The 27,989-nt window shown below is 37.6% G+C and overlaps 2 protein-coding genes across 3 annotated transcripts in view; one reads left to right on the forward strand and one right to left on the reverse strand.

Moving 5' to 3' along the window:
• si:ch211-107p11.3 (GT1 domain-containing protein) lies at positions 1 to 3,533 on the reverse strand. Its single transcript, XM_048184119.1, has 6 exons — positions 2,972 to 3,533; positions 2,742 to 2,812; positions 869 to 1,045; positions 727 to 788; positions 381 to 521; positions 1 to 37 (listed from the first exon to the last, which is right to left on the reverse strand). The coding sequence occupies exons 1-6, from the start codon at positions 3,130 to 3,132 to the stop codon at positions 26 to 28; spliced, it is 624 nt and encodes a 207-aa protein (XP_048040076.1). The 5' UTR covers positions 3,133 to 3,533; the 3' UTR covers positions 1 to 25.
• A 122-nt stretch (positions 3,534 to 3,655) lies between these two features.
• Positions 3,656 to 27,989, forward strand: part of ext2 (exostosin glycosyltransferase 2) — a 36,565-nt gene continuing 12,231 nt past the window's right edge. The window contains exons 1-9 of one of the 2 annotated variants that reach the window (XM_048184116.1): positions 3,656 to 3,953; positions 5,282 to 5,622; positions 5,725 to 5,948; positions 9,172 to 9,261; positions 11,248 to 11,364; positions 11,448 to 11,643; positions 17,005 to 17,144; positions 18,328 to 18,421; positions 23,881 to 24,012. In XM_048184116.1, the coding sequence (XP_048040073.1) occupies position 3,953; positions 5,282 to 5,622; positions 5,725 to 5,948; positions 9,172 to 9,261; positions 11,248 to 11,364; positions 11,448 to 11,643; positions 17,005 to 17,144; positions 18,328 to 18,421; positions 23,881 to 24,012 (1,335 nt within the window). In that variant the 5' untranslated portion in view covers positions 3,656 to 3,952. The remainder of the gene's footprint in view (positions 3,954 to 5,281; positions 5,623 to 5,724; positions 5,949 to 9,171; positions 9,262 to 11,247; positions 11,365 to 11,447; positions 11,644 to 17,004; positions 17,145 to 18,327; positions 18,422 to 23,880; positions 24,013 to 27,989) is intronic. The other variant, XM_048184117.1, reaches the window with a different exon arrangement.

Raw genomic sequence — 27,989 nt, forward strand, 5'->3', positions numbered from 1 at the left:
TTTATATAAAATGCTTTATTGCATATCAAAGATCAGCCTGTAATGAGAAAAAAACAAAACAGATTTAGACTGTTTTAGAAACAAAAAACCAAATAATCATAATACATATTAAGGTAAGTACACCTAAGTCCACTTTCAACTTTAAAATTAAAAAAAGAAAGAAAAAAAAAAAACCTTTTAAAATTAATTTTAATTACATTTTACATTTTTAGTTGATACTTTAAAAAGGAAGAAATTAACATAGAAAACAAATATATATAATTCATTTTGTCCATCATTTACCAACTAAACTAATAAAAATGTCTGACCAGAGATTTTAGTGGGTCTAAAAGGCACACTTTTTCTTTATTCTGACAATCCACTATCAAAATATCACTTACATCCAACTTCCTGTCCAACAACTGTATTTCCTTCTCCACTTTGCGCATTTTTAAGGCTCTGTATGCCATTTCCTGCTTTCTGTTGGAGATCTCTACTTGGAGATACTTCATGTATAAGGTCTTAACATCTTCCACAGGTTCCTTTAAAAAAAGTGAGCATTAAAACATCTGCATTTTATAATCACCAAAATAGTACTGTTATGCCCTGCCACATACTCTTTATTAAATAATGTATTAATATAATAATTTGTAAATGTTATTTAGTAAGCATTTATTGTGTATTACATATTTATTATGCTAATTGATATTCCATTAAAAATTCAAATAAACAGAGCTGCAAACTTACAGAGTCCAGCTCATCATCTGATAATATAGGAGGCGGAAGGAGGTTCAATCCATGATCATTCACTGAAATGATGTGATATGAATGAGATATATTTACTGCAGTATTGATTTAAAGAGACAAATAAAGAAAGTGGTGTACATACCTTTGACAAAACTGCTGCAGCCAGCCTCATCTCCTGGATCAGAGCAGCAGCCGCCAATTATTCTCTCTATGATGGGACCCTCCACATCATTCTCAGGGGGCAGCTCCTCTTCATCTATGTACTCCTCTTTGGTTGGGAGTAGTCCCATCTTCTTCAGGGCAGCCTTTCTCTTGTTAGCTAAATTATGTGCATCCTTGAAGTTATTCAATTCAAAAACACTTCAAAAAAAATTGTGAGTTTTTCATATAGACCAGGGGGTTTTCAAACTGGGCCCAGGCCACAAGGGGGTGCTAGGGGTCTGCAGAAAATGTCACAGGAAAAAAGTGTAAAACATGTACAAGATAAAGGTTTGGTTACAATTTCAATCTGCTTTCTAAAGAGTCACCAAAGATCATAAGATTTATCTTTATTTACATATTTATATTGACAGCCATGACTAGAAATTTAATAAACAAATCTGTGTTGTACTGCACATGCTTTCAAGAATAGTTTGTATTTGTGTTGAATCTAGAGAGTTTCTCCTCAACTCACTTGGGGTTTTAAGACCTTTTCATCTCAACAGCTGTGTGAGAAAATATTTATTATGCTATATTATATTATAGTGCTACATATAACTTTTAAAGGGATAGTTCACCCAAAAATGAAAATTTTGTCATCATTTACTCACCCCCAGGTTGTTCCAAACCTGTATAAATTTCTTTGTACTGCTGAATGCCAAAGATGATATTTTGAAGAAAGTTTGTAACCAAGCCGCTTTGGGCCACCATTGACTTCCATAGTAGGAATGAAAAATACTATGGAAGTCAATGGTGGCCCAAAGTGGCCTTTTTACAAACTTTCTTCAAAATTTCTTACTTTGTTTTCAACAGAACAAAGAAATTTATACAGGTTTGGAACAACCTGGGGGTGAGTAAATGATGACAAAATTTTCATTTTTGGGTGAACTATCCCTTTAAAAAGTGTTTCTCTTCATATTTTTACCTTTATACTATATGTTTTTTACAGCTGACATAGATAGTGACTAAAAAGAGATTGTCTTTCAGAACTTAGAAACAAACAAAAAATATCGAGATATAATTTTTGGGTGAACTATCCCTTGAAAAAGTGTTTCTCTTCATATTTTTACCTTTATACTATATGTTTTTTACAGCTGACATAGATAGTGATTAAAAAGAGATTGTCTTTCAGAACTTAGAAACAAACAAAAAATATCCAGATATAATTTTTGGGTGAACTATCCCTTGAAAAAGTGTTTCTCTTCATATGTATACCTTTATACTATATGTTTTTTACAGCTGACATAGATAGTGATTAAAAAGAGATTGTCTTTCAGAACTTAGAAACAAACAAAAAATATCCAGATATAATTTTTGGGTGAACTATCCCTTTAAAAAGTGTTTCTCTTCATATTTTTACCTTTATACTATAGGTTTTTACAGCTGACATAGATAGTGATTAAAAAGAGATTGTCTTTCAGAACTTAGAAACAAACAAAAAATATCCAGATATAATTTTTGGGTGAACTATCCCTTTAAAAAGTGTTTCTCTTCATATTTTTACCTTTATACTATAGGTTTTTACAGCTGACATAGATCGTGATTAAAAAGAGATTGTCTTTCAGAACTTAGAAACAAACAAAAAATATCGAGATATAATTTTTGAAAACACCGTAAAAGCATGTTATTTAATTTCACAAAAGCGTATTTATTATAATACTGTGCATATTATTTTTCACACACAGCATAAATGGGTCTTTATATAATAAAACATATAGGCTATCTGCCTTTATATTTTAGGAAGGGAGTCCCTAACAAAGGGGATTATCATGGCCCTTGGGCTGGCATCACAAAAACTGAAAAACCCCAAGACCTACCACTTTGAACGATGTTCTTGTATTTCGTCTTCACTTGCTGCCACGTTCTTCTAGGTCCCAGAGGGTTAGATCTGTTTTGAAATGTGGGCGTGACAAAGAGCAGAATATGACAGAAAGCAGCCTAGACATTAGATTCGTATACAGTAGTTGTCAACACAGCACAGGCGTCATGTATACTGAACTGTTTAATTAGTGCTCTCCCAGACTAATTACATGTAAAATATACTTACGCATTTAATTTGACAGATATTTTTCGCCACGCGTCCTGACGGACTTTCGCAGCCGCTATTGTATTCCCTTTAGTTTTTATTAAATGTTTAACTTCGTCATATCCTTCAATTAGAAGTTGCAATTCAGCAGGGCTGAAATAAGCAGCACGCTGTTTAGCCATGATGATGTTAGGTTAGACGAACTTTTCAATCCTCAGACGAGCGCTCAGTTCTCTTAATAAACAACAGTCTTCTTGAAATTAAAATCCGAGATATTGTTGTTGGAAGAACCGAACAAAACTCAATTTCAGATATCGAGCTAGCTCAATCCGGGATATGTAAACTTATCCGGGCTTTGTTAAACCACAGTCGAAGAACAGGACCCCGTGGATTGTTTCTTGCCTGAAAAAACACCAGACATTTATAAATGTTTGCCCTAATGTCCAAACCAATGCACAATAATAACGTTTAAAGTTATTTACGCCTTAAGAAAAAATGGTGGCTGAAACGGTAAGCTGATTAGCTGTTGTGTATGGTTGTGTCTAAAAAACACATGAGTTGGCTATCTAGACACATAAGGAACGTGGAATTAACCCCCCCAAAATGCTGTCTAGGTAGGCGGCTCACTAGGTTTCGAGACGCAGCCTAATCCTCACATTCGTTCTTCCTCTACAGCAGATGGCGCTACGCGACCCGAATTAAAAGAAGACTGAATGGCACTACACGTGAAGGAGAGACGAATTTCTTTTCCTGTCAGCTGTCTGTTTAGCTTAAGGAATGTGTTGTGGGATAATAAACAGTAAAATTCAGTGAAAATTTTCACTTTCGTTTTTTATACTATACTGGACCAACAAATGAGATTATGGTTGAGGCGTGCTGAGATTTAAGGCCGTAAACTGGACACCGTGAAGGTTAGTTCATAAATTTATTGGCTAGCCTACGTTACCTGCTATCGTTAGCGAGTGTGTTTTGGATTTACAGCTCAAGACGGGGCATATTTTGAGTAAGGCACTGTTTTTATTAATAAATATAAATCATAAATAAAAATGAGAGTGACTGATCATAAGAAATTTGAGGGATTCATTATGTGATAAATTCATTGGAATTAAATGGATCAGTCGTATAATAAATACATTTGAATGAGATAAATCTGTCATAAAATAAGTGATTTCTAAATAAACGGGTCAATAAAACACTGTTCGAACGAACAGTCATAAATTGTCGGTAGATCAGGCATGTAATAAATAAATTAGAATGAGAACAATCCATCATATAATAAATTATTTGGAGTTTGATGGCTTAAAATCATATCTAATACCAGTGAATTTATTAATCCATTAAATTCCAAATAATTTATTATAATATACAATAAATTAATTGGATTAATCATGATAAATTGATTGGAATTAGATTGATCAATCCAATAAAAAAATATAAATTAGAACAAACAATCATATATTAAATATAGTTAGATGGATCAATCATATAATAAATTAGAACAATCAATAATCTAATAAGTTAAGGGCGAAAGATTTATGCGACAATGAAGAGAACCTCCCCATTTTTTAGCAACATTATTATTATTATTATTATTATTATTATAAATGTTATAATTACTATTATTATAATTATTGTTGTCAAAAGTTTTTGTTTTCCTTACTGTTTTATTGTTACACTTGTTATCTGTTATTATGTCTGTTAGATATTCTACTCTTTGATTTATATTTGATTCATATGTCTGCACCTTAACACCCAGATACACTCACACACGGTCATCGTGATTTTGCCAAGTAAGACATGTTCCTGGATCAACCTGTTTTGTTGATCCTGGAACAACATTCCTATCCGAAAATGTAGTCCTAACCCCTAAACCTAACCCTACCCATAACTTATCCCTAAAATCAGAGGGAAATGATAGTTGAATAACACTGTTGTGGAAGCACCTAACCCAGGTTGTAAGTCTAAACTTGACATAAACTGTAAACTTGTCCCTCAAATCTGATTGGTTGATTGGAATGTTGTTCCAGGATCAACAAAGATGTTGATCCAGGAACATGTTGTACTTGGTGAAATCACGTTCACCACTCACACACATACACAAACACGCGCACACGCACACGCATACATACATGTGTTTGTTGGCTGTTAATATATGTGTTTTGTAATGTAAATGAAAAAATCTGTACACTTTAAAAAAAAAAAAAGTTTATGTGAAATTAGATGAAACAGTCTTATAGTAAATGAACTGGTAAAGATCATGTGCAGTTATTATATGTCCTTGATATTCTCTGACGTGCAGATGTTCATCAGTGCTGTTTGTGTCTTCTGCAGTGGTTTTGGCTCTGGACAGGCTCATCATGTGTGCATCAGTGAAGTATGGTTCCCGGGGCCCTGCTCTTATTCCCCGCATGAAAACTAAACACCGGATATACTACATCACCCTCTTCTCTGTGGTCCTGCTGGGGTTGATCGCAACGGGGATGTTCCAGTTCTGGCCTCACTCCATTGAGTCCTCTGCAGAATGGAGTCTGGACCGCCGTAGTGTGCATGACGCTCCTTTGGTCAGGATACCTGTGAGCAGCCCTATTCCTGAGAGGGGTGACCTGAGCTGTCGGATGCACACTTGCTTTGATGTGTATCGTTGTGGATATAATCCCAAGAATAAAATCAAGGTGATTCACTGTCAGAAACTATTGTATTATTGATTGATGTTTATTAGGCTGGATGCCATTGCAGTCAAAATGCCTTGATCTATTAATTGTATGTGTCCACAGGTGTACATCTATCCTCTTCAGAGATTTGTGGATGAGGTAGGGGTGCCCATCAGCAGTACTGGCCTGTCTCGAGAATACAACGACCTGCTGAGCGCCATCTCAGACAGCGATTTTTACACTGACGATGTGACTAGAGCGTGCCTGTTCATACCCTCCATTGATGTGTTGAATCAGAACTCTCTGCGGATTCGTGAAACTGCTCAGGCACTGGCTATGCTGCCCAGGTATGTATGTTTATTCTTCACTATCTGCAAATTACTATTGCCTACTTCTGCTGTACAGGGGCCTCAATGGTATTTTAAAGTCTGTGTAACTTTAAAACAGTTTGTCACACCACAGAAAAATGTGTTATTAAAGGGTTAGTTCACCCAAAAATGAAAATTCTGTCATTTATTACTCACCCTCATGTCGTTCCAAACCCGTAAGACCTTCGTTCATCTTCAGAACACAAATTAAAATATTTTTGATAAAATCCGATAGCTCAGTGAGGCCTCCTTTGACAGTAAGTTAATTTACACGTTCAAAAACTGGGAAGGTAGTAAAGACATATTTAAAACAGTCCATGTGAGTACAGTGGTTCAACCTTAATTTTATGAAGTGATGAGAATACTTTTTGTGTGCCTAAAAAACAAACAAAATAACGACTTTATTCAACAAATTCTTCTCTTCCGTATCAGTCTCTGATGTGTGTTCTCGAGATCACCACAACGCATGTGTGTAGTGATGACGCAGGAGCTAGCATTCTGAAATGTGACCCAGAAACGCAGGGCTGTGTTTACAAACAGAGGAATACACACACTCAACATAAAACAGTTCATAACTATGTCTGCAGATTTTGACACAGAGGATGAATTGCGTTTTTTTTAATAACCTCACTTATTGGAATAAGCATATACAGAGAACAAGCTAAAAGAAATTGAAGAGGCTGCAACTAGGGTTGCAAAGGGCCGGAAAGTTTCCGGAAAGTTTCCGGTAAATTTCCGGAAACTTTCCATGAGAACTTAACCTTGGGAATTTTGGAAATATTCCAATTTGGATACTTAACAGGAATTTATGGGAATTTATGGGAATTTACGGGAATTAATTGGAAATTTTGGGAAATTTATATAAATGTATAATATTTACATAAAAAGTATCATATAAAAACAAACATTTTCTTTGGTCATACCATAAAATAACAGTTATTTATTTTTCGAATTCAATTAATTCTAATTTAGTAAATATGTAAAATAAATACATTTTTATTGCAACAATTGTTATGTGTTATTTATTTCAGTGTCACATGATCCTTCAGAAATCATTCTAATATGCTGATTTGATACCCGGTTATCAATGATGGAAACAGTTGTGCATAAAAATTTAAAGAACAGCATTTATTTAAAATAGGAATCTTGTAACAATATACACTACCGTTCAAAATTGATAATCATTGTTGGAAACAGTTGTACTACTGAATATTTTTTGGAACCTGTAATGCTATTTTCAGGATTCACTTATTAATAAAAAGTTAAAAAGAATAGAATTTATTCAAAATAGAAATCTTTTCTAACAATATCACTTTAATATCACTTTTATTTAACAATTTCACACATCCTTGCTGAATAAAAGTATTAATTTAATAGTAATAGTAAATGCAAATTGCATTAAATATGGTTGTTTTAACCAAAATTATGCTGCAAGATGTTCTTTTCAACTACAATTAAGTACCCCGTCATAGGCTAACTTGTAATTTTGCAAATTCCCTGTTTATTCCCATTAATTCCCACATATTCCCGTTAATTCCCATATATTCCCGTTAATTCCCATGGAAAGTTTCCAGCTTTGAAAATTCCTGGAACTTTGCAACCCTAGCTGCAACACAACCACAGCCACAAGTATTTGAAAGACCGAGAGCAATGGAGAGCTGGTGGTACAGATATCATCAGTGGCAAGCAATGCCTTCTGAACAGGAGAGCGCGTGCTGCATCGATTGTGATATTGTAATGCCACAGCTTGAAAGTTTGGGTAATTCAGACAACGAGACAACACATACTAACCCTTTAACCAGCTAGCCAAATATGAATTATTAAAAAACAGCCAAGTAAATGAAATAAGTTATCAAAATCTTAAAAAAAAAAAAAGGGGATTATTCCCTGCTCTCAAACGCTGGGGGAGTGTCCGCTGTCGCCGTTGAAACCACCCCCACTTGCGAGAAAGTTGCCGTCTCTCTCATCTTACTTGTCTAATGAGTCTAACATACTGATGCATATAAACGAAAGAATCACATTAGAGGGTTGCAAAATTACTGTGGACTACCTACCAATTATAACATAACATTATAACATGAAGGCCCGGGACGGGAGATAGTCGGTCTGGCCCCATATCATCTGTTGTTGGTGGGATGGGAGGATTCATCCCCATTCACTAGTAACAGTAACTCATGACTGAGCGGGCAAGCCACTCATGCTAATACGCTGTAGTTATTATAGTGTTAGGGGCAGGGCCATGCTCGTGTTAGCCCCACCAAAAATAAACACAGAATTGGTGAAAAACTGTTTAACGGTCTAACTCTACAATTCAGTACTACATAGTTCACAGTCTTTATAATGTGTTTCAGCAATACATTTGTAACATTTATAATGTGTTTAGAAACAATTCTCAGAATTGACTTTACAGGGATTTTAAAGGATCAGTTCAATTCAGAATTAAAATTTTCTGATTATTTACTCACTCTCAAGTCATCCATGATGTTTGTCTTTCTTTCCCAGTGTTTAGAAGTGTGGAGAAGGAGGACCGTTCAAAAGTCGTTGTACGTTGAATGTCACATATTTATATGTCTTTGTGTTAGTTTATTGTTTAAAATGATCCTTTCGTGTGTGTATCCTGGCTGGATGTTTAAATCTTTTGAAACAATGGGACGGTATTTCCGCCTACATCACGCGTGACCTTTTCTATGCGATTACGTAATGCGTGGCGCATCATAGAGCTAGTGCATGATGAGCATTTGTGGATAAAAAGTATATACATTTTTATTTGTTTGTTTTTTTTAGAAAATGATCGATCGTTTCGCTAGATAAGACCCTTATTCCTCGGCTGGGATTGTTTAGAGCCCTTTGAAGCTGCACTGAAACTGCAATTTAGACCTTCAACCCATTGAACCCTGATGAAGTCCATTTTAAGAAGAAAAATCTTGGAATGTTTTCCTGAAAAACCTCTTTTTGACTCTTTTTAATTTCTTTTTGACTGAAGAAAAAGACATGAACATCTTGGATGACATGGGGGTGAATACATTTTCAGGAAATTTTAATTCTGAAGTGAACCAATCATTTATTTGCAATTGCACCTATCTGTTTTTCTCTATATATTTTATATTATATTTTAGCTTTTAGGAACTCATCAACTTTATTTTTGAAGTCATAACTGACTGTTTCAAGCTATATATTCAGCATGTTTATGAAACTTTTTCAGGTGGGACAAAGGCATGAACCACCTGCTGTTTAATATGCTTCCCGGAGGACCCCCTGACTACAATACAGCTCTGGATGTGCCCAGAGACAGGTGAGAGTTAGGAGTAATTAACAGGCATGCAAAATTGTTAAACTTGACAGGAAGTCTGCATGTTCTGAAATCATATTAACTTTATGTAGACTAAAATTCAAAAGTTTGGGATTCAAAGGATCCTGAAAAAAAGTGTATCACTGTTTCCACAAAAATATTAAGAAGCACAGCTGTTTGTAACTGCTAATAAGTGTACATATAATAATGAGTGATAATAATAAATGTTTCTTGAGCACCATTATCATTCATATGCAGATTAGGCTGCTGATAATTCCGCTTTACCTTCACAGGTATAAGATATAAAATATATTAAATAAGAAAACAGTTATTTAAAATGGTTAAATAAATAAAATAATCAGAAAATTACTTGGTTACAAGTAATTAAATATTTTTGGTTAAATAAATGTAGCCATGGTGAACAACTTCTTTCAAAAACATTAATAAAATCTTACCGACCCCAAACTTTTGAACGGTAGTGTTGATGTCAGATGATCTCTATAATTCTTGTTAGTTGATTATGTATTTTGCATATTGTGAGGACAGTATTCAAATCCTCATATGAATTTATTTTTAATTTTTCAATTCACCAGATCACAAATACACAACTATTTTGGATAAATGTTTCTCATTCTGGAATTTTGGTCTCATTCTGGTATGGTGTAACCTAGAAAAGATTTATTTTCTCACATTTTATTATTCACATTATTCTAATTTCATTTTGTCTCAGAAGTAAATGGTGTTGAATGTGTAGCTAATATGAAAGGATTTTTATTTCTTCATTAAAATCCGCCCTGAAAACACTAAACATAAACACTCCCAACAATGCCCAAATTTAAAACTAGGACTAAAGTTATTTACTACTACTTTGTGTTTGATTTTATAATTGGCAGCCATTATCGTTCAAATTTATCCAAGTTAAGTTGCAGTCTCTGACATGAATTACAGAGGTCAAAAATTGTGGCTGAATACAATGGTTAACTTCTGGTTAATAGAGTTCTGATGTTATGTCTGCCAGTTGAGGGCAGTGTTGTCTCAAGGTTTGACCTTGTGGAGCAGCAATGTCACCTGCAAAGCAATAAATGGTCCCATATCCTTTTTTTTTTTTTTTATCTCCAGATAGTTGTTCACAGAAGTTTGCAACATGGCAATATTTTACCTTTGTAGGTTAGTGAGAGTGGATTGACACATGTATGTCCATGATGACATTGGACACATTTATGCCATGTTTAAGCAATCAGTGTTGGATTTGAGTGTCTTATTGGTGTTTCAGCACTCTTGCTATTGAGATAAATTGGAATGCTTGCAATATATAATTAAAATAGACATCCATCCCAACAAATCGAAGATCAGTGTTACTGAACTGTTCTTTAAACCCAAACTGTCATCTTGGCTTTTTTACAATTAAATTTCCTAATATTTATTTGTATCAAGAGATCAAAGATGCAGTGGAAGTGATTATGAAAGAGAAGAACACGCTACTGCCTAGAGCAGGCAGACAAACATAATCTCCTGGTATTTACTGCAACATAGGCCATGTTTTTCAGCCTATTACTTGGCTGATCTTTTGCTTTGGGTGGAAAAGGTGAGTTTTATGTACTAGAAAGCCCTGAAATGATGAACACTTATCTGAAGCTGTAGGGAATTTCCTGGGCTCATCCAGCTGTGCTCCATTTGGCATACAGCCTCATCAGAACCAGCTGCCCGTATGTGCATATGTGTAGGGTGAGATAAAAAGACAGTGTATGTTGCGTGGCCATATTTGCAGCTTTCCCTATACTCGCTCCGTTCCCTCAAACCGAGCTGTGTTTGAAGTTTTATTGACTCATCATATAACTTGGACGCAAAGGCAACTCTGTTAAATGCTTCAGAGTGGCATGTTCGCACATTTGTCGTGTAAAACCAGATTAAGGACGCGTTTTATCTTCAGCGCCTTTTGCAGATGCTCGCGGCGACAGAGTTGTCATCTTCATTGCGTTTGTTTCACAGAGCCCTGCTGGCTGGGGGAGGATTCTCCACATGGACATACAGGCAGGGTTATGATGTCAGCATCCCTGTGTATAGCCCTTTATCTGCTGAGGTGGACCTTCCTGAGAGGCAACCAGGGTGAGATCCTGCTCGTCGACATTGATTAACCGGTTTCGATTTAATGAGGGAAAATGGCATCAAATAATATGCGTTTGCTCCAGGCCCCGGCGGTACTTCATTCTGTCATCTCAGACGGCCATCCATCGGGAATACCGTGTGGAACTTGAGAGGCTGAAGGAGGAGAATGGGGAGGCCCTGCTGCTCCTAGACAAATGCAGTAACCTCTCTCAGGGTTTGGCCTCAGTCAGAAAGCGCTGCTATAAAGGACAGGTCTACGACTACCCACAAATCTTACAGGTTAGTGTCTCTGAATATCCATTCATATTAAACGACATTCAATTCACATGGAATTTGACATAATAAATGTACTTGAGCAGTGGTTCTCAACTGGTTTGGCCATGGGACCCACATTTTCCCATAGTAATTAAGCCGTGACCTAAATTTTTAGGAATTGGAACCAAACAAATTTATTTCTCAAAAATGGTTAACACACAGGCACACACTCATACTCACTTTACTTAACATACACTTAAGTTGTAAGAATGTCACTAACACTGATGAACAAACAATATAAGGTAAGGCTATTAAATAGCAAACTAGTTTTTTGTTATTACATTAATTTTAGTAAGTTTGTATGAGCCACAGTCATCAGAAACATTGAAAATAAAGTAGTATTTTGGTTTAAGGTTACAGAAACTACAGTTACCATGGTAAATAAATACAAATCCATATTTTACTTCACTTTACTTACTTTGTTGTTTGTCACATCATTAGAGCCCGACCGATATGGATTTTTGGGGGCCGATGCCGATATTAACTCGAAAAGAGCCGATTTATAAACCGATATTTTGATTTTGAAAATAAACTGGATATTAGACCCATTTCCTATAAACTACACTTACACGACATTCAATAGCAAAATATCTGCCTGTTCTATGTATGTGGGCTGTATAAACCATTTTCCAGAAGGGATTATGTTAAAAAAAGCCTTAGATTACAGTCTCAATGACTAAACAATTGCACATCAAAAGTATATATTTTTTAATGATCAAAAAACAGTCTGGTTTTAAACATTTAACAGTTTTACTTACTTCCAGTTGAAGCTGGTTTTAACAGTCTGTGTGTGTACTGTAAATAAATTATAATACTAAAGTTAAAGTAAAAGAGCTATACCAAACAAATTCAATATTCCACAAAACCATGTCAATGAATTGAAAATAAAATTAAAATAAGTTAAATGGGAAACACTGCAGATATATTTAGAATAAGTTAAACGCTAACGTTATAGTTTGACCTCTTATTAACGTTCGCGCTCTTCCACTGATAAACATGGTATTAGCTTTGTGGGTAATCTAATATAGCAATGCATTAGCAGCTGTAAGTGATGTTACAGAATATTTAGAAGTGATAATGATAGGACCGTTAGCTAGAACTACCACACTGTTTTTATATACAGTGTATGAACTAAATCTACAATCATTTCACATGACGAACGACAGACTCACCGTCAAAAGAGTACAACAATACTTTCTTCTGTAGTGGATTTCAGGCGCTGTTGTCAACTGGGGAGTTGCAGAGCTCCCTCTGATGGGCAAACTATGCAACACTCATAACATGTTTCTCATGTTTCATCGGCCGTTATAAACGCCGATGCCGATTTAAATGCAATTAGCTCATATCGGCCGATAATATCGGCCGGCCGATATATCGGTCGGGCTCTACACATCATTGATACAAGTGTTCAAGGAGTGAAAATCTTTGTGCATGGATCCCAGCAGCAATGCACCACAAGAAATGTAACATAATAATTAACTACAATTACACACACACACACACACACACAAAAAAAAAAAAAAATAATACATACAATAAATACATTTTACACAAAAATACAATAAGACAGGGATGCAATGTAAATGGTAACCAAAATTCAGTAAACTGAATTTACGCCATTCATACAGTCTTATAAGGATATCAACTGGCATTAGGAAAGATGAAGCAGTAAAGTGATGGAAATAAGTCTATGCAGATATATTATTCAGTGCCCTAATGGCCTGGGGAAAGAAACAGAAACTATCTCTGAGCCTACTAGTCTGGGCCTTAATGTTACGGTACCATTTCCGTGATGGAAGCATTGAAAACAGTATGTGGCTTGGATGGCTTGAGTCCTTGATGATTTTCCTTGCCTTCCCCAGGCAGCGATCATTGAAAATGTCCTGAAGGGAAGGGAGTTTGGTTCCAATGATGTATTCTGCCGATCGTACTACCCTCTGCAGGGCTTTACAATTGAGTGTAGTGCAATTCCCAAACCAGGCTATAATGCATCCAGTTAGGACACTTTCAATAGTGCAGTTGTAAAAGGTCCTGAGGATGCGTAGGCTCTCCACTGTTGGTAAACTGTCGCCATTGATGGTAATGGGGGTGTGTACTCCTTTCTGTCTCCCGAAGTCTACTATCAGTTCCCTAGTCTTGGCAACATTGAGGGAGATGTGGTTTGCCTGGCACCATTGTGTCAGTGCTCGTACTGACACACCTTATTTGCGCAATTGAAGAACTCATGCTATGAGCACAGTTTTCTGAGGTGAGACTTTTTATTTAGTAAGTTATGAAAGTAACGTTAGAATATTGACACTAACATACAGAATGACAACATATCATCTGACAAAAAATACTGAATCAGACAGTGTTTTTTTTTTTTTCAGGCACGTTTTAACTGCGTCTGACAAAACTTTTCATGCATGTCTTTCAAAATAAAAGTCTCCATCAGAAAAACATTCAGAAACTTTTTTTTTTTTTTTGTTATGGTAGATGTTGTTTCTTTGACTACACACTCTGCGACCCACTCAAAATGGTCTTGCGATCCACTTTTGGGTTGCGACCCACCAGTTGAGAAACACTGTACTAAAGTATATTTTAAATACCACCAATTACATTGCAAACATTATCAACTACTGTACTAACATCTGTTTTAGTTTATATTAGTTCATTTTCCTGATTTCCTTCTTTGCTTTCTTTGCTGTCTCTGCCATGGTGTTGGATTTGAGACTTGCATGTTAGATTGTTTCGTCTTATAGTTAGCTGTTGGCTAACTTCACCCAGGCTATGAGTAAAATATGTGATGCATGCCGTAAAGCAAGTCACACTCTCCCGCTGACGGGATGGCCGGCGCTGTGTGTACCGACCCAAACACGAAACTTGCAGAGTGTGGTTGTAGCTGCTAGGAGGCTGCTCAGGTGGCAGCGGCAGTAGAATTCACCCAGTTTAGAGTTGTTCTACCACTGAAATAATTTTAGAGACATTATTTTAAGGTCAAAAAACTACATAGTGTTGCTTTAAAGGGTTAGTTCACCCAAATACTCACCCTCATATCGTTCCACACCCGTAAGACCTTCGTTCACCTTCTGAACACAAATTAAGATATTTTTGTTGAAATCTGATGGGTCCGTGAGGCCTGCATAGCCAGCAATGACACTTCCTCTCTCAAGATCCATTAATGTATTAAAAACATATTTAAATCAGTTCATGTGAGTATAGTGGTTCAATATTAATATTATAAAGCGACGAGAATATTTTTGGTGCGCCGAAAGAACAAAATAACGACTTATATAGTGATGGCCGATTTTTGAAAACACTGCTTCTTGAAGCTTCGGAGCATAATGAATCTTTTGTGTCGAATCATGATTCGGATCGCGTGTCAAACTGCCAGACTGCTGAAATCACGTGACTTTGTCGCTCCGAACCGCTGATTCGACACAAAAGATTCATAACGCTCTGAAGCTTCATGAAGCAGTGTTTTGAAATCGGCCATCACTATATAAGTCATTATTTAGTTTTTTTTGGTGCACAAAAAATATTCTTGTTGCTTTATAATATTATAATTGAACAACTGTACTCACATGAACTGATTTAGATGTGTTTTTAGTACCTTTATGGATCTTGAGAGAGGAAGTGTCATTGCTGGCTATGCAGGCCTCACTGAGCCAACGGATTTCAACAAAAATATCTCAATTTGTGTTCCGAAGATTAAGGTCTTACAGGTGTGGAACGGCATGAGGGTGAGTAATTAATGACATTATTTTCATTTTTGGGTAAACTACCCTTTAAGCGAGGTATGAAAAACGGACCCCTGAACCAGCTAAACAAGGTCTTACAAGGCATACTAGGAACTTACAGGCAGGTGTGCTGAGGCAAGTTGGAGATAAACTCTCCAGGAAGTTTGAGGAGTTTGAATACCCCTGCTTTAAAGGGTTGTAACATGAGAGATCAAATTTTCCTTGATCTTTATCTTGTAATATAGCTCTTTGTGCTATTAAAGCATCCTGCAAATTTCATGAAAATGTTCTCATTATGAACACTTCCTCTAGAGCAAGACTTTGATGAAAAGTTATACATCATCACACAATAAACCCTGCCCACTGTCACTCAGTCACTTAATGGCTGGCAGCTGTCTATACTGTTTTGTCGTGTCCTGTTTAAACAGCTCTTTTTTGCTTCTCTGGACTTCAGAAGGACACCCACGTCAGTGGGTGGTAAATTTTTAATGGGGTCTCAGAGCGTGTTGTAGGATTAGATGTTTGTTCGGAGCATTTGAGTGGCTATTATTTTGTTAACGAGGCACAGTGAAAAGGCTGATTTATACTTATGCGTCGGACCTACGCCGGAACCGCTGCGCCGTAGGCTATGCATCTGTTTTCATTACTTCTGTGTTGGCATGCATGCAGACCACTAGTAGGCAGTGTCCACGGTCATGTTGAGTATCAAGGCAAAAACCAAAGAAGAAGCAGCTTGTCATGTACGTTGTCAGAGAAGCTTACAACTAGAAGCGGCAAATAGGTAACAACTTTTGTTGCAGTTTCGACTGTATGTGTCCCCTGTTTTTTCATTCCTATGGAAGTTGAAAATGCTCGCTCTTCTCTGATTGCTCCGTGTCAGTTTTTTAACCTGAGGAAGGAGTTTCTAGCAGACCAATCACAGCGTTTGTGGTCCGCATAGAATTGACGCGTTGTTACATTTTTGAAGAGGTGCACCTCGGGCTACGTCATAGCTACGGCGTACACTCGATGCAGAAGTATATATCAGCATTAATGGAGAGTTTCGCAAAGAAACATTTGTTGAAAGATGAAGCGTACAACCGTATTGGATTTGACAGCTGCTACATCGCAAACCATAAGTAAACAATTTCATAATGCGTGTGGTTTCATATTACCTCAAGGAATATATATAAAAAAAAAAAAAAAAAAATCCATGTCATGATCCTTTTAAATCTTCAACCCATCCAGAAGCAATCTTTTGCCACCACAACACATTTCTCCATCAGTGTATACAATAGAAACAAACGCTGTTCCTGTCCACCACTCTCATCTCCCGTCCAGCCCTGTCTAGACAGGAAGTATGCTTATCATCTGGGTTGGGTGCTGCAGCACATCTGGGAGACGTTCCACAGTGAGGAGGAGCGGAGGCCAAATCCCTGTGAGAGCCATCACCCCCCTTTTCAACACAAAGCCCCTCTAGACTCTGATCCTAGCACCTTTCATTACATCCCCTTCATTTGCACCACACACCTAGATCACACTACTGTCTGTTTTACAGCATCACTGAAGAGGTCTTGGAGTGTATCATTATTAGAGATAACAAATGTGTCTCCTGTGTTTTCTGTAGGAGTCGTCGTTCTGTGTGGTTCTGCGTGGGGCCCGGCTCGGACAGGCCACTCTCAGTGATGTGCTGCAGGCCGGATGTGTCCCTGTCATCATGGCTGATTCTTACATTCTGCCTTTCTCTGAAGTACTTGACTGGAAAAGGTAAACATCAAAATTGCAGTGTCATCAATTACTTTTATCATGAAAGTTCACTTTCAAATGAAAATTACCCCAAGCTTCAAGCCATCCTAGGTGTATATGTCTTTCTGATGAACACAGTTGGAGTTATAATAATAAATATCCTGACGCATCAGCTTTATAATGGCAGGGAACGGGACCAGCGAGTATGAAGTTCAAGAAAGTGCCTCCATCCACATCCATCCATCATAAACACACTCCACACGGCTCCGGGGGTTTAATAAAGGCCTTCTGAAGGGAAGCGATGCATTTGTGTTAGAAAAATATCCACATTTAAAAAGTTATAAAGTAACATATGTAGCTTCTGCCAGACCGCCTTCCGTATTAAAAAAAACAGAACTGGCATCGCGTTAGTTAAGCTTTTTCCGTAAGTTGAATACGGAAGGCGTAGGACGTAGCGTAAGTTTTTTGAACTGCGAGAGGCATTACACTTTCTTCGTAAGTTGAATACAGAAACTGGTCCGGCGGAAGCTAGATATTTTACTTTCTAACTTGTTAAATATGGATATTTTTCTTACACAAATGTATCGCTTCGCTTCTGACGGCCTTTATTAACCCCCCAGAGCCGGGTGGAGAACTTTTATGATGGATGGAGGCACTTTCTTCAGCTCATACCCTTTGGTCCCGTTCACTGCCATCATAAAGCTTGGATGCCTCAGGATGTTTGTTAATATATCTCCGATGGTGTTCATCAGAAAGAAGAAAGTCATATACACCTAGGATGGCTTGAAGCTTGGGGTAATTTTCATTTGAAAGTGAACTAATCCTTTAATATGGTCAGTTATCTGAATTAATAATCACCTTTATGGATATCTAATGAAGAAAATCATATTGAACACTTTATTATAGCTTTTGAAAGTCATGAGCTAACACTGAATATGTAATGCTTAACAGATCAGTAGTTCATGAACATTCAGATATGGAAATATGACAAACACGGGCACACACACAACAAACACAGCTAACAAAATCCATGATGCTGGCATGTTTTTTCTTTGCTCTGTTTGTTGCGCTTGTGTTTGTAGTATTTCCATATCTGAACTAGTTCTGGTTATGTGTTTTTAACATTCATACTAGGTAATATTGACTTAGTCACAAGAAAATCAAGTGAATGGAATAAATGTCAGTTGCGTGTGCGTACTTGCAGGGCATCCGTTGTCATTCCGGAAGAAAAGTTGCCAGAGATGTACACTATTTTGAAGAGCATCCCTCACAGACAGGTGGAGGAGATGCAGAGACAGGTAAGAATGTGATTACAGCATTGTGATGTTCACTTTTTGAGCTCGATCTTGGGTCAGTCCAAAGGACTGAAAATTAAATTTTGTGCAATTCGCTCTGTCCTACACTTGGAGATATTTGTAAAAAACGGTCCAACAACCCTCAACCCAATGTGACAGTTACTAAACGGTACCAAATGCTGTCAAACCGATGGCTGAGTTCAATAGCAGCTGAGTCATTCTCAGAGTAAATGCAAGCAACCATCTCAGGTTTAATACAGGGTGAAGGCAAGGTTAAAGGAGTCACAACCTTTCTTCTTCTCCACTACATTCTTTCTTCCTTTCAATGGAGTGCTAGCTCCACTATGAAAATAACTGTTAGACAGGTGGGTTAATGCCAAAAACAATATTCCTGCAAGTGTGTGTTTTTGATTCTCTAAAGATGAAATTTCTCTCTCCATAGTAAATCATGATGAAAGCTAATTTTAAGTATCAGTGATATATCTTTATCCAAACAAATTGTTAACCGCACACTTTCGCTTTAATTTTTCCCTTCAGCTTTTTCAGCTGTACACTTACATTAACCACATGGAATACATGTAGAGATCTTTTGGTTTCACTCTGTAATAATTATGGCCTATATGTTACGACGTAGAATACTATGTAAGCCTCAATTAATAATACTTGTGACCTGATTCCATTGTTATTGGCTTCTTGAACAATCTCAAGTTTCTTCATCTCAGTGTTGAACATTTTGTGTGAGGAGAATGTTGTAGTTTAGTTAAACAGGTTTCTGGGTGGTGTTAGGACTTGGTGTGCAGAAAACACATCTTGTGCTGGAATTATGACATGGCACGAAGCCAGTGAGATATCAGCCCACACTTGAACACATCTTGATCCACTCCTTTCTTACTAGCCTATACCACCTCCAGACAGCAGAGCGATTGTATGGCTGCCATTGTACAAAAGAACCGATTCTTAATATATATACCTTACTTGGATTAAAAGAAAAAAATCCCACTACTTTGTTCTTGATCTTGCCAGAAACAGCCCCCTTGAACTTTCAGGGTAGGAAAATGCAGATGCCACAAATAATATGAGGCAGAAGTATTGTAGACAGTTGTAGTGCAGCTTCTCTGCTTTTTGACCAATAGAGGGAGCAGCCAACTACTGTACTTCATGGTGTGATCTTCCAGCCTCCAGTTTGTGTGCATGTTTACTCTGTGCTTATTACCTTTGCCCAATGGTCATTTAGTTTTCTCAGCGCATAGGTTGATGTTATTTGTTAAATTGGCAGTTATTTAGGAAGAAATGATGCACTAAACTACTCTGAGAGTCTGCTGTGCTGCACCACTGCTGAATCTACAGCATGAAATTTACAGCGGGGCCAGTTTAGTCAGATTCCCATAACGAATGACACTTATGAGCCGGTTCTTTTTAGAGAATCAAAACCATGCACTGCAACCTGTGTAGTCCAACGGATTCTCCATAATGAATGAACTCTTATGAACCTGTTTCCAGAACTAATGAATTTTGTTTCTTTTTAGTGAATCTCAACCTTCCAGTGCAATCAGTGAAGTCCAGCCTATTTCTAAACAAATGGCTCATGAGCTGAAATTATTTTTTAAAACGTGTAAATTAACTTTTTGTGTTATGTTGGTCTTAAGGCTTGAGACTACAGTAACTACTGTGTAGTTACTGGCTGGTTGTCCATATTATATTGTGTAGTTACTTTATGCGATACTTTATGCCAATAGTATTGATAGTGTTGTATAAAATTAAAGAAATGCAATGGTACACATCTTTTGTCTGTGTTATATAATTTAATATAGTTAGTTTAGTTCACCCAAAAATGAAAATTATCCCATGATTTACTCTCCCCCAAGCCATCAAAGGTGTATATGACTATGACTATCTTTCAAACGAACACAATCGGACATATATTTAAAGGGGGTTTATCACACACAGTTTCTAGCCAATCTCATGTTAATCTCGAGTACCTATAGAGTCATAGTACATCCTTCCGTTTTATCATATATATAAAAGATACATATGCTGTACCGAGTATTTCCGAAAACAGCCGAGCTCCTGGAGGCGTGCCGTGTGAGCGGAGCTAGAGTGGCTTACAAGCTGTCAATGGTCAGCTAAACAGATGTATTTAAACACATGCAATACACCATTGCATTATCCCTGGATAACTTTTGAATCACTATAATGAATATAGCATATAGTGAATGATGAATAACGAATTTAGGAATTCACTACGTTCGTGTTGTTTACATTATATGCACTTAGGCGCCTATTGCCAACAAAACAGACATTTGAAGCAGTTTTACTCACCACTTGCAGTTCCGACTTATGACCGGGATCATTATTGCTGTGTACACCATCTTTCAGTTTCAGACGATCTGTAAACTCAGTGTAGAACTGGGCCTTGTTTATGAAACCATAAGTGCCGATCCTGAGGGCTCGAGCAGCCTTGGAAAAACACGAGATAATCTCCATTCATTTTAACGGATACAAAAAAGTGATTGCAAGTATCAGTTTCTATGGTTATTTTAATAACAAATATCGAGAGCACATCAATGTATTGCGTGAGCACAAAACTCTCAGCTCCACTTAACGCTGGGTTCTTTGGGAAACAAGGTTTGGTGACATTGTTGATTTTGTGAAGTCCTGTGACCTGTGCAGCGCTACCGACGACTTCTGAATGCGCGTTGAATGCGCGTTGATGGGCGTGCTCTTGCTCTCTCACTCTGGTCGACGTGCGCGCGCACACCCTTCCGGGAGAAGCGCCCGTACAAGGAATTCCGCCCCCGTTTATGTCCCTCAGGCCCATACTCGAAAAAAAGACCCCGAATCCTGTAAGGATTTGGAAGAGAATTTTTGGCACAGAAATACTCCGTCATTCGTCCAACTCGTGTTTTGAAACTTTGGCCATGTTTAGCATGAAAATCCAACTCTTTAACAGTGTAAATAAGCCAGAATTACCCCCCACTGCCATTTATAAAGCTTCGAAGAGCAAGGATTGTGTTCGTCTGAAAGAAGATGGTCATATACACCTAGGATGGCTTGAGGGTGAATAAATGTCATGGGATAATTTTCATTTTTGGGTGAACTATCCCTTTAAGGCCAATTTTTGGATTGCTTTTATGCCTCCTAGTAAAAAGTCAGTCAGTAAAAAGTCAGTTAGTAAAAAGTTTGTAATTTTATTTATTGAAAATATCTCATCATTTGGCAATAGAATTGCATAAAAAAAATTCTTCCTTAAAAGTACTAAAGGAATCGTTTATGGAACCATTAGAGAACCAGAATCATTAATATGAATTGGAACCGGAATCATTAAATTCTTTATGATTCCCATCTGCAGTTATTATAGCAGCAATTATGCTTTATATAGAACAGTGTCCTGTAAAAGCATAGAGAATTGAATATTTCTTGTATGTTCAAGAGTGTATTGTATGAACAACCTTAAGTGTGTCAGAAGAGCAGCCAATGTTTTCTCCTCTCACGAGACTCCGTCTCTTCCCTCCTCATAAAAATTCTTGCAAGCGTTCAAACGGGGCGGGTTCAGCACTTGGTGGGTGCGGTTTTCTCTCTGCCTTCTCCTGGTCGGAAAGGAAACTTTCATCACGAGCTGATTTATGGGCGGCTGCGCTCCCCTTGGGATCAGAAAGTCTTTTTGAATCCTCTTCCCCTCTCCATAAAAAGAAAAGCTGTTTTTGTGTAGTTGTATTTCTTTAAGGTTTAAGGGCCAGGCCCTTGGGGGCCGGTGGAAGGGGGAGTGACGGCGCTCCTCTAATGTGCTGAACTGAGTTCTGGGTTGGGAAAATGACAACAAACACACCAACCAATGAAGTGATGTGCAGCAAAAGACCCTCAAAAGTAAATAAATAACCTTGATTTTAGTTACTCAAGTGAGAGTAACTGTAATGGTCAGAGGGTTCCCTGTTTTTAATACGTTGTGCAAACCTCTGTGTCATCAATTCTTTTTAAAGGCGAGACCATTAGAGCTCTCTGACATTGTTCAGTAATTGGCCCAGAAAAGTGTAGGAAAGCCATTATTCTTTTTTTTTTTTTTTTCTTCTTTTTTTCAATACTCACCCTGGTCTCATTTGACTCTTTGTAGTTGGACTAAATCTGACACTGTTTGCGGTCAGACCAGGTAATGAGGCTGCCCCTAGCATGCACTTGGTTGGCCCCGTTAAAGGGAACAGGGTCAAACAGGACCAGGAAGGGTGGAGCTGGGTCACTGCGGCATGGCGCCTCCTAGCAGGAGATAGCACTGTTTTATGGGTAATTAACTCTTATGTGCTCCTCGCCCCACACTGCTGGAGCCTTGGGTTTGTTAACGGATCGGCAGCGGAGGGCAAAGAGTGTGTGTTCTTGTATTGACAGATTATTTATAGATTTTTATTTCTTTTTAAAGACCAGGGTTTAATTGTTAAAGCTTTAAGTCAAGTTGAATTTACACCAGCTGCCAGACTTTTGTAGTCACTGGTAAAAGTATAGGCTATTTTATTCTCTAATAGTATTGTGGAAATTATTTCTTTAGTTAATATGTACAGTATGGTTCTAAAGTTTGGGGTCTCTTATCCTCACCAAAGCTGCATTTATTTGATTAAAATACTATAAAATAGAGTAATATTGTGAAATATTATTACAATTTAAAATATCTTTTCTATGTCCTGTTATGGCAAATCATCATTACTCCAGTCAGTGTCATGTGATCCTTCAGAAATCATTCTATGATGTTGATTTGTTGCTGAAGAAACATTACTCATCATCAATCTTGAATACAGTTGTGCTGCCCAATGATTTTGTGGAATCCCTGATAAATAAAAGATTCTCTGATGACAAGAAAGTTTAAAATTTTAGCATTTATTTGAAATATATTTTTTGTCAATGTAAAAATTATTTACTGTCACTTTTGATCAATTTAATTCATTTTTTAAAATGAAATAAGTAATTTCTGACCACAAACTTTTGAACGGTTAAATCAAAAATATAATGTACAGAAAAATAAAGAAATTTATACAAGAGTACTTTTGTTTTTCTGCATCACATTGGCATTATAGCAGTATTCAAGTAGCATGGCAAATGTGATTACACTGCAGCACGTCCCTGTGCTGGTGTGGAGTAAAATGACCTGACCTCTGCTCTTAAACTTTAGCTGCAGTCTCAGTGCCACTTGAGTGGAAAAGTTAAAAGACTGATAGTCTAAAGGGCTCATAACCACCTGGAATGGTCCCTGCAGTCATGTCACTAGTGTTTTAATGGGCTGTTTTGCCTTTGAAAGTGTGTAGGGGTCATAAAGGCACGAGCGGGATGGTGGGAGTAAAGAGATGTGAGAGGCCTTATCTTTTGCCTTTGGTTTGCATCTTTCACATGGTCTTTGTGTGCATATATATTTCTGTTTATCAGTTTGTCTGTGCTTTGCTGCTCTTCTCACAAATATTTGAATCCCATTTATTGTTTCCTAGGCCCGCTGGTTCTGGGAAGCCTACTTCAGCTCCATGAAGGCTATCGGCATGACGACTCTCCAGATCATTAACGATCGCATCTACCCATATGCAGCTCGTACCTATGAAGAGTGGAACAATCCTCCTGTAATTGTAAGTAACCTTTTTGGTCTTTTTTAAATACATATTCACAATGGATTTTTAAATATAAATTTAGTTTCACTAAACTTGCCACATAATATTTAGAACTGTTTCTAATCCAAATTCTATCAGAATGAATTTGGGTGAAGTCTGTTCTAAGTAATTCAGAGTGATTCATTGTATTTGTCTGTTTGTTTATTTTTATTTTGCACTCTATAAGAATTAATACCAAATCTTCATTGGTGACTTTTTTGCCATTTGAATAATACAATTCAGCCTGCTCTAACAACAACAACAACAAAATTTTGTTGCAGTACTATATTTTGATGTACAAAGTAGTTAATTGAGAGGCATTATTTCATTTTAATATCTTGTCCTGCATGTTTTCATGACACAAATTCAGTCTTGGTGTAAATAGGCCTTTACCTAAAGCAAAGTGTTAAATCAGTATCAAATATGGTCAACTTTTATCCAGCTCTTGTTCTTTTATAGGCACTGATCCTTGTGTGTAAGGATATTCTCAGTGTTTGCAGAAAATTGCCCTTTTCTAAACTGAATTAAAGTCTAAATTGTATGTTAGATAAAGATACAGTGTATGGATAAGTGAGAGAGTGTGCTTGTGCCCTTAAAAACAAAAGGGAGCGGGCCTGTACTTTTTAGCCCTGTGTCATTTCGCATGGCGTCACTCTAGTAGTGGCTGCAGACAGCTTTGTAAAGACAACATTGCATATTAGTGTTAGCTTCAGAGTACTGCAGCATCACATGAAGGGCACTTGTCTGTCTGTCTTTCAGTCTGCCCTCTATTGAGCACTATTCCCATCTCGTAACTTGCCGTGTGCTGAAAACTGAGTAATCAGATATCTCTCTGATTTTGTACACAGTGAAAACTTAGATGAGAGGATTGCAAAGTTCATTAGGGGTTTAGTTCAATGTTGTTTTGTTGTTCTTCACTAGTTCTCACCAGTTCTCATCGTTTCGCTACCATTCAGATCAGATGGAGGGATCCAGACCCCCAGGAGGCTAATAGTCCTGTCTCTGTATTTTGACCACTAGCATTACGGGAAATATTAAATACTCTCTGTATGTTCAGTAAAAATATGTTGAGCAGAATCGGAGCAGTACATAAATCGAGTGCATTTCTTGTTCTGCTTCCCTATATCCACCGGGACATAATTGAAAGCACATTTCTCCAGCTCTGCCTTAGGAGACGTCATGAGGACAGGCAGCTTTTTGTGCTTGACTTCTGAGGGAACTCACATTCAGCCTCTGCTAACCAAAGAATGCTTTATGTTCCATCATACATTTATTATCTGTGAAGAATTCTTAACATCAATCGTTTTCGGGATGCCAGGTTTTCAGCATTTTGCTGAAATAACTGGAAAGGTTAATAGTGCTGAAAAAATAAGCTCCTACTTCAAATGTGTGATTTGTAAATGTGCATCTTATCATGTGCCACAAAGATGTATACATTTCTCATCCTATTTTTTTCCTTGCATTGGAAAGAGTGCAGGCACTGTTCATCTCTTTGAGGGACGAAAACTAAAGCAACGTGACCGCTGCCTGTTCTTGACAGTTCAAATCTGCAGGAAGTCGCTGCCACTTAGAATGCGGCTCTTATTTTAGCCCAGTCTCTGTGATGTTAGCAATCGCTGCCCATCAGCTTCAATGAGAATCTGGAGGTAAATGTTCTGCGCACTGAGCCTTTGCAATTGAACAGGCGTCCATGCTTTCATCTGGGTTCCATTTTCGACTAATCCCAAAGCTGTACTAGTATGATCCCAGCTGCAAGACTCGCCAATCCCCTTCGGCCCACATGAAACGGCCTGCAATCCCTCACCGTCACTCGAGCCGCCTGAAACCTCCTCTTCACGTATGACAAAGAATACTCTTACCCAATAACAATCTCTTCATGAGTAATTATACCTAACGTATCCGAGATGATAATAACGGCCTTGTCTTTAGGTGGTGAAATTCCTCTTCGTACCATGTATTTCAAAGTATAAATGAAGAATTTTTGGCATAGAATTTCAGACCTTGGAGAGTCTGGTTGGCTTTGGTTTGAGCAAATCTGCATTTACAGAAACAAGCCAAAAGTTGAGAACCCAGTCATTTACGGCTTTTTCCAAATAGCAGGTGAACGCTGACTAACCACAAGCAAATATTCTAGAATTGACTGTCGGAATAAAAAATTAGTCTTGTTTTCCTGCTTATTTATTTTAACAAATCCCAAAGACTCGACATACGCCGAACCGCACTGGAGCCTGCCCAATTAGATCAGAGCGTTCTGACTGAGCTTGTACGCACCACACCCCAGTGTTCTTCTTTATTCTGCTTACCACTTATATGTCACAGTGGTACTTTAATTATTTCCCCCTCTGCTTTTGGTGTCCGTGTCAGGCACCTCAAAGAAATTTCCATTGGCATATAAAGTTTGTTTTTTATTAGCAGGATGGTTGACTGATGTTGTATGAAGGACGGCTGTGTCCATGGTGACAGACCGTGGCGGACGCTGCGAGGGAGCTGGTTAACCACGACTCTCTATTTGCGGGCACCTTCAGCAGCTGCTGTATTGGAGGGTGAAATAGACGCACAGCCTTGCTGTAGGCTATCGGTGCCATAGAATCTCTCCTTACGGGTCACATTTTGTGGGGCCTTTTGAGTTTTTTTAATCAAATTCACGCCTTGATTAAAGGAAGTGTTATTATTATTGTTATGAGGAAAATTGAAGTACAATTTTAAATGAAGGCCTCACACCAATAGTGAGAATTTTACATAGACAAATTTAAAGACTTTCTTTCTTCCTTTCTTTGGTAGAAATAAAAACATACTTGGATTTGGGTAAGATGCAAATAATGTTTCTCTCTAAATCTCTTCAAACCAAGCCCAATGCTGATTTTTTTTCCTTATGCATTGGTGAGTTTTTGAAAAATTTAAATTGAATGAGTCTCCCAGTCTTTTCTTATTTTTTTACTGGAGTTGCACCAAGCTTTTAGTTATTTGTCTCTTTGTTTTGTGTCCCTTCTCAACTGACAAAATGGAAGAGACCATGAAACAGCAAAGAACGTCTGTGTATTCCGTTTGCGTTCAGTCCTTATCCTTCAGGCCAATAAACAGCAGTCTTCATGACCGCATCAGAGGCCTTTTAAGTACTCGCAATATTTACTTTACAGCGTCACTTGATCTGGGCTCCAGTCCGTGCATCTTTGGGAGTTTACAGGCTGTTTTAAAGCGGGCCAGGAAGATGAGCCAAGCCCCACACTGGCAGGAGACAGCCACTGACGCCGATAGCGTCCCAGCACCCCTGCTTCACCCCTGTCCTGCCAGGACTCATCTGCACCCCTGCTGCACCAGAGTTCACTGCAGTACAGTCATAAAATTCCACTCTCGACAAAACGGCTCAGGATAAACGGCAACAAAAGAGATCCAAATTAGAATCGGAATTGTGCTCATTAATGGGTGTTTCACTTTACATTAGAACTTGAGCTTGCTTTGGTGGTGGTCTAATGGATTAAATGCCACAGTAAACAAGATTTATACATACTTAAACTCTTTAAGAAGCATACGGAATAAAGCATATGAAATACAAATATGAGAGAAAATACAGTTAGCACATTACAAGAGCAAGTTTAGATCTTATATCTAACTGTTTTACAGCTCATGGCTTGAGTATGTCCATAATTAATTCTGAATATTATTAATCGATGAGAGATTTTTGGGTTTGAAAGATGTCTGTAATAGAGATCTCTCTTTTGGAGCTGTGTAGATTCAGCTCATCAGTAACAGACAGACAACTAATGTTGATGGTCTCTTGATAAGATAAAACGTACGAGTTGGTGTTGACTACAACTAACGGTAATGACAATTGCTTTACACTGGTATTAAGTTCTCAGTTTCTGTACTTATTTTGTAGGAAGGGAAATATTAAGAGCGTTGATGTTTTGACCAAGCTTCAGAGGATACCATATGTTTGCATTTTATTTCAAGAAGAA

The sequence above is a fragment of the Megalobrama amblycephala genome, linkage group LG3, assembly GCF_018812025.1.
Source record: "Megalobrama amblycephala isolate DHTTF-2021 linkage group LG3, ASM1881202v1, whole genome shotgun sequence".
NCBI classification, from domain to species: Eukaryota; Metazoa; Chordata; class Actinopteri; order Cypriniformes; family Xenocyprididae; genus Megalobrama; species Megalobrama amblycephala.

Excerpts from the sequence above, each read along its gene's own strand:
- si:ch211-107p11.3 (XM_048184119.1), bottom strand. The coding sequence starts at position 3,132 with ATGGCTAAACAGCGTGCTGCTTATTTCAGCCCTGCTGAATTGCAACTT. Across the intron at positions 1,046-2,741 it reads CAAGAACATCGTTCAAAGTG|CTAACAAGAGAAAGGCTGCC; the intron begins GTAGGTCTTGGG and ends CACATAATTTAG. Across the intron at positions 789-868 it reads CTGCAGCAGTTTTGTCAAAG|TGAATGATCATGGATTGAAC; the intron begins GTATGTACACCA and ends ACATCATTTCAG.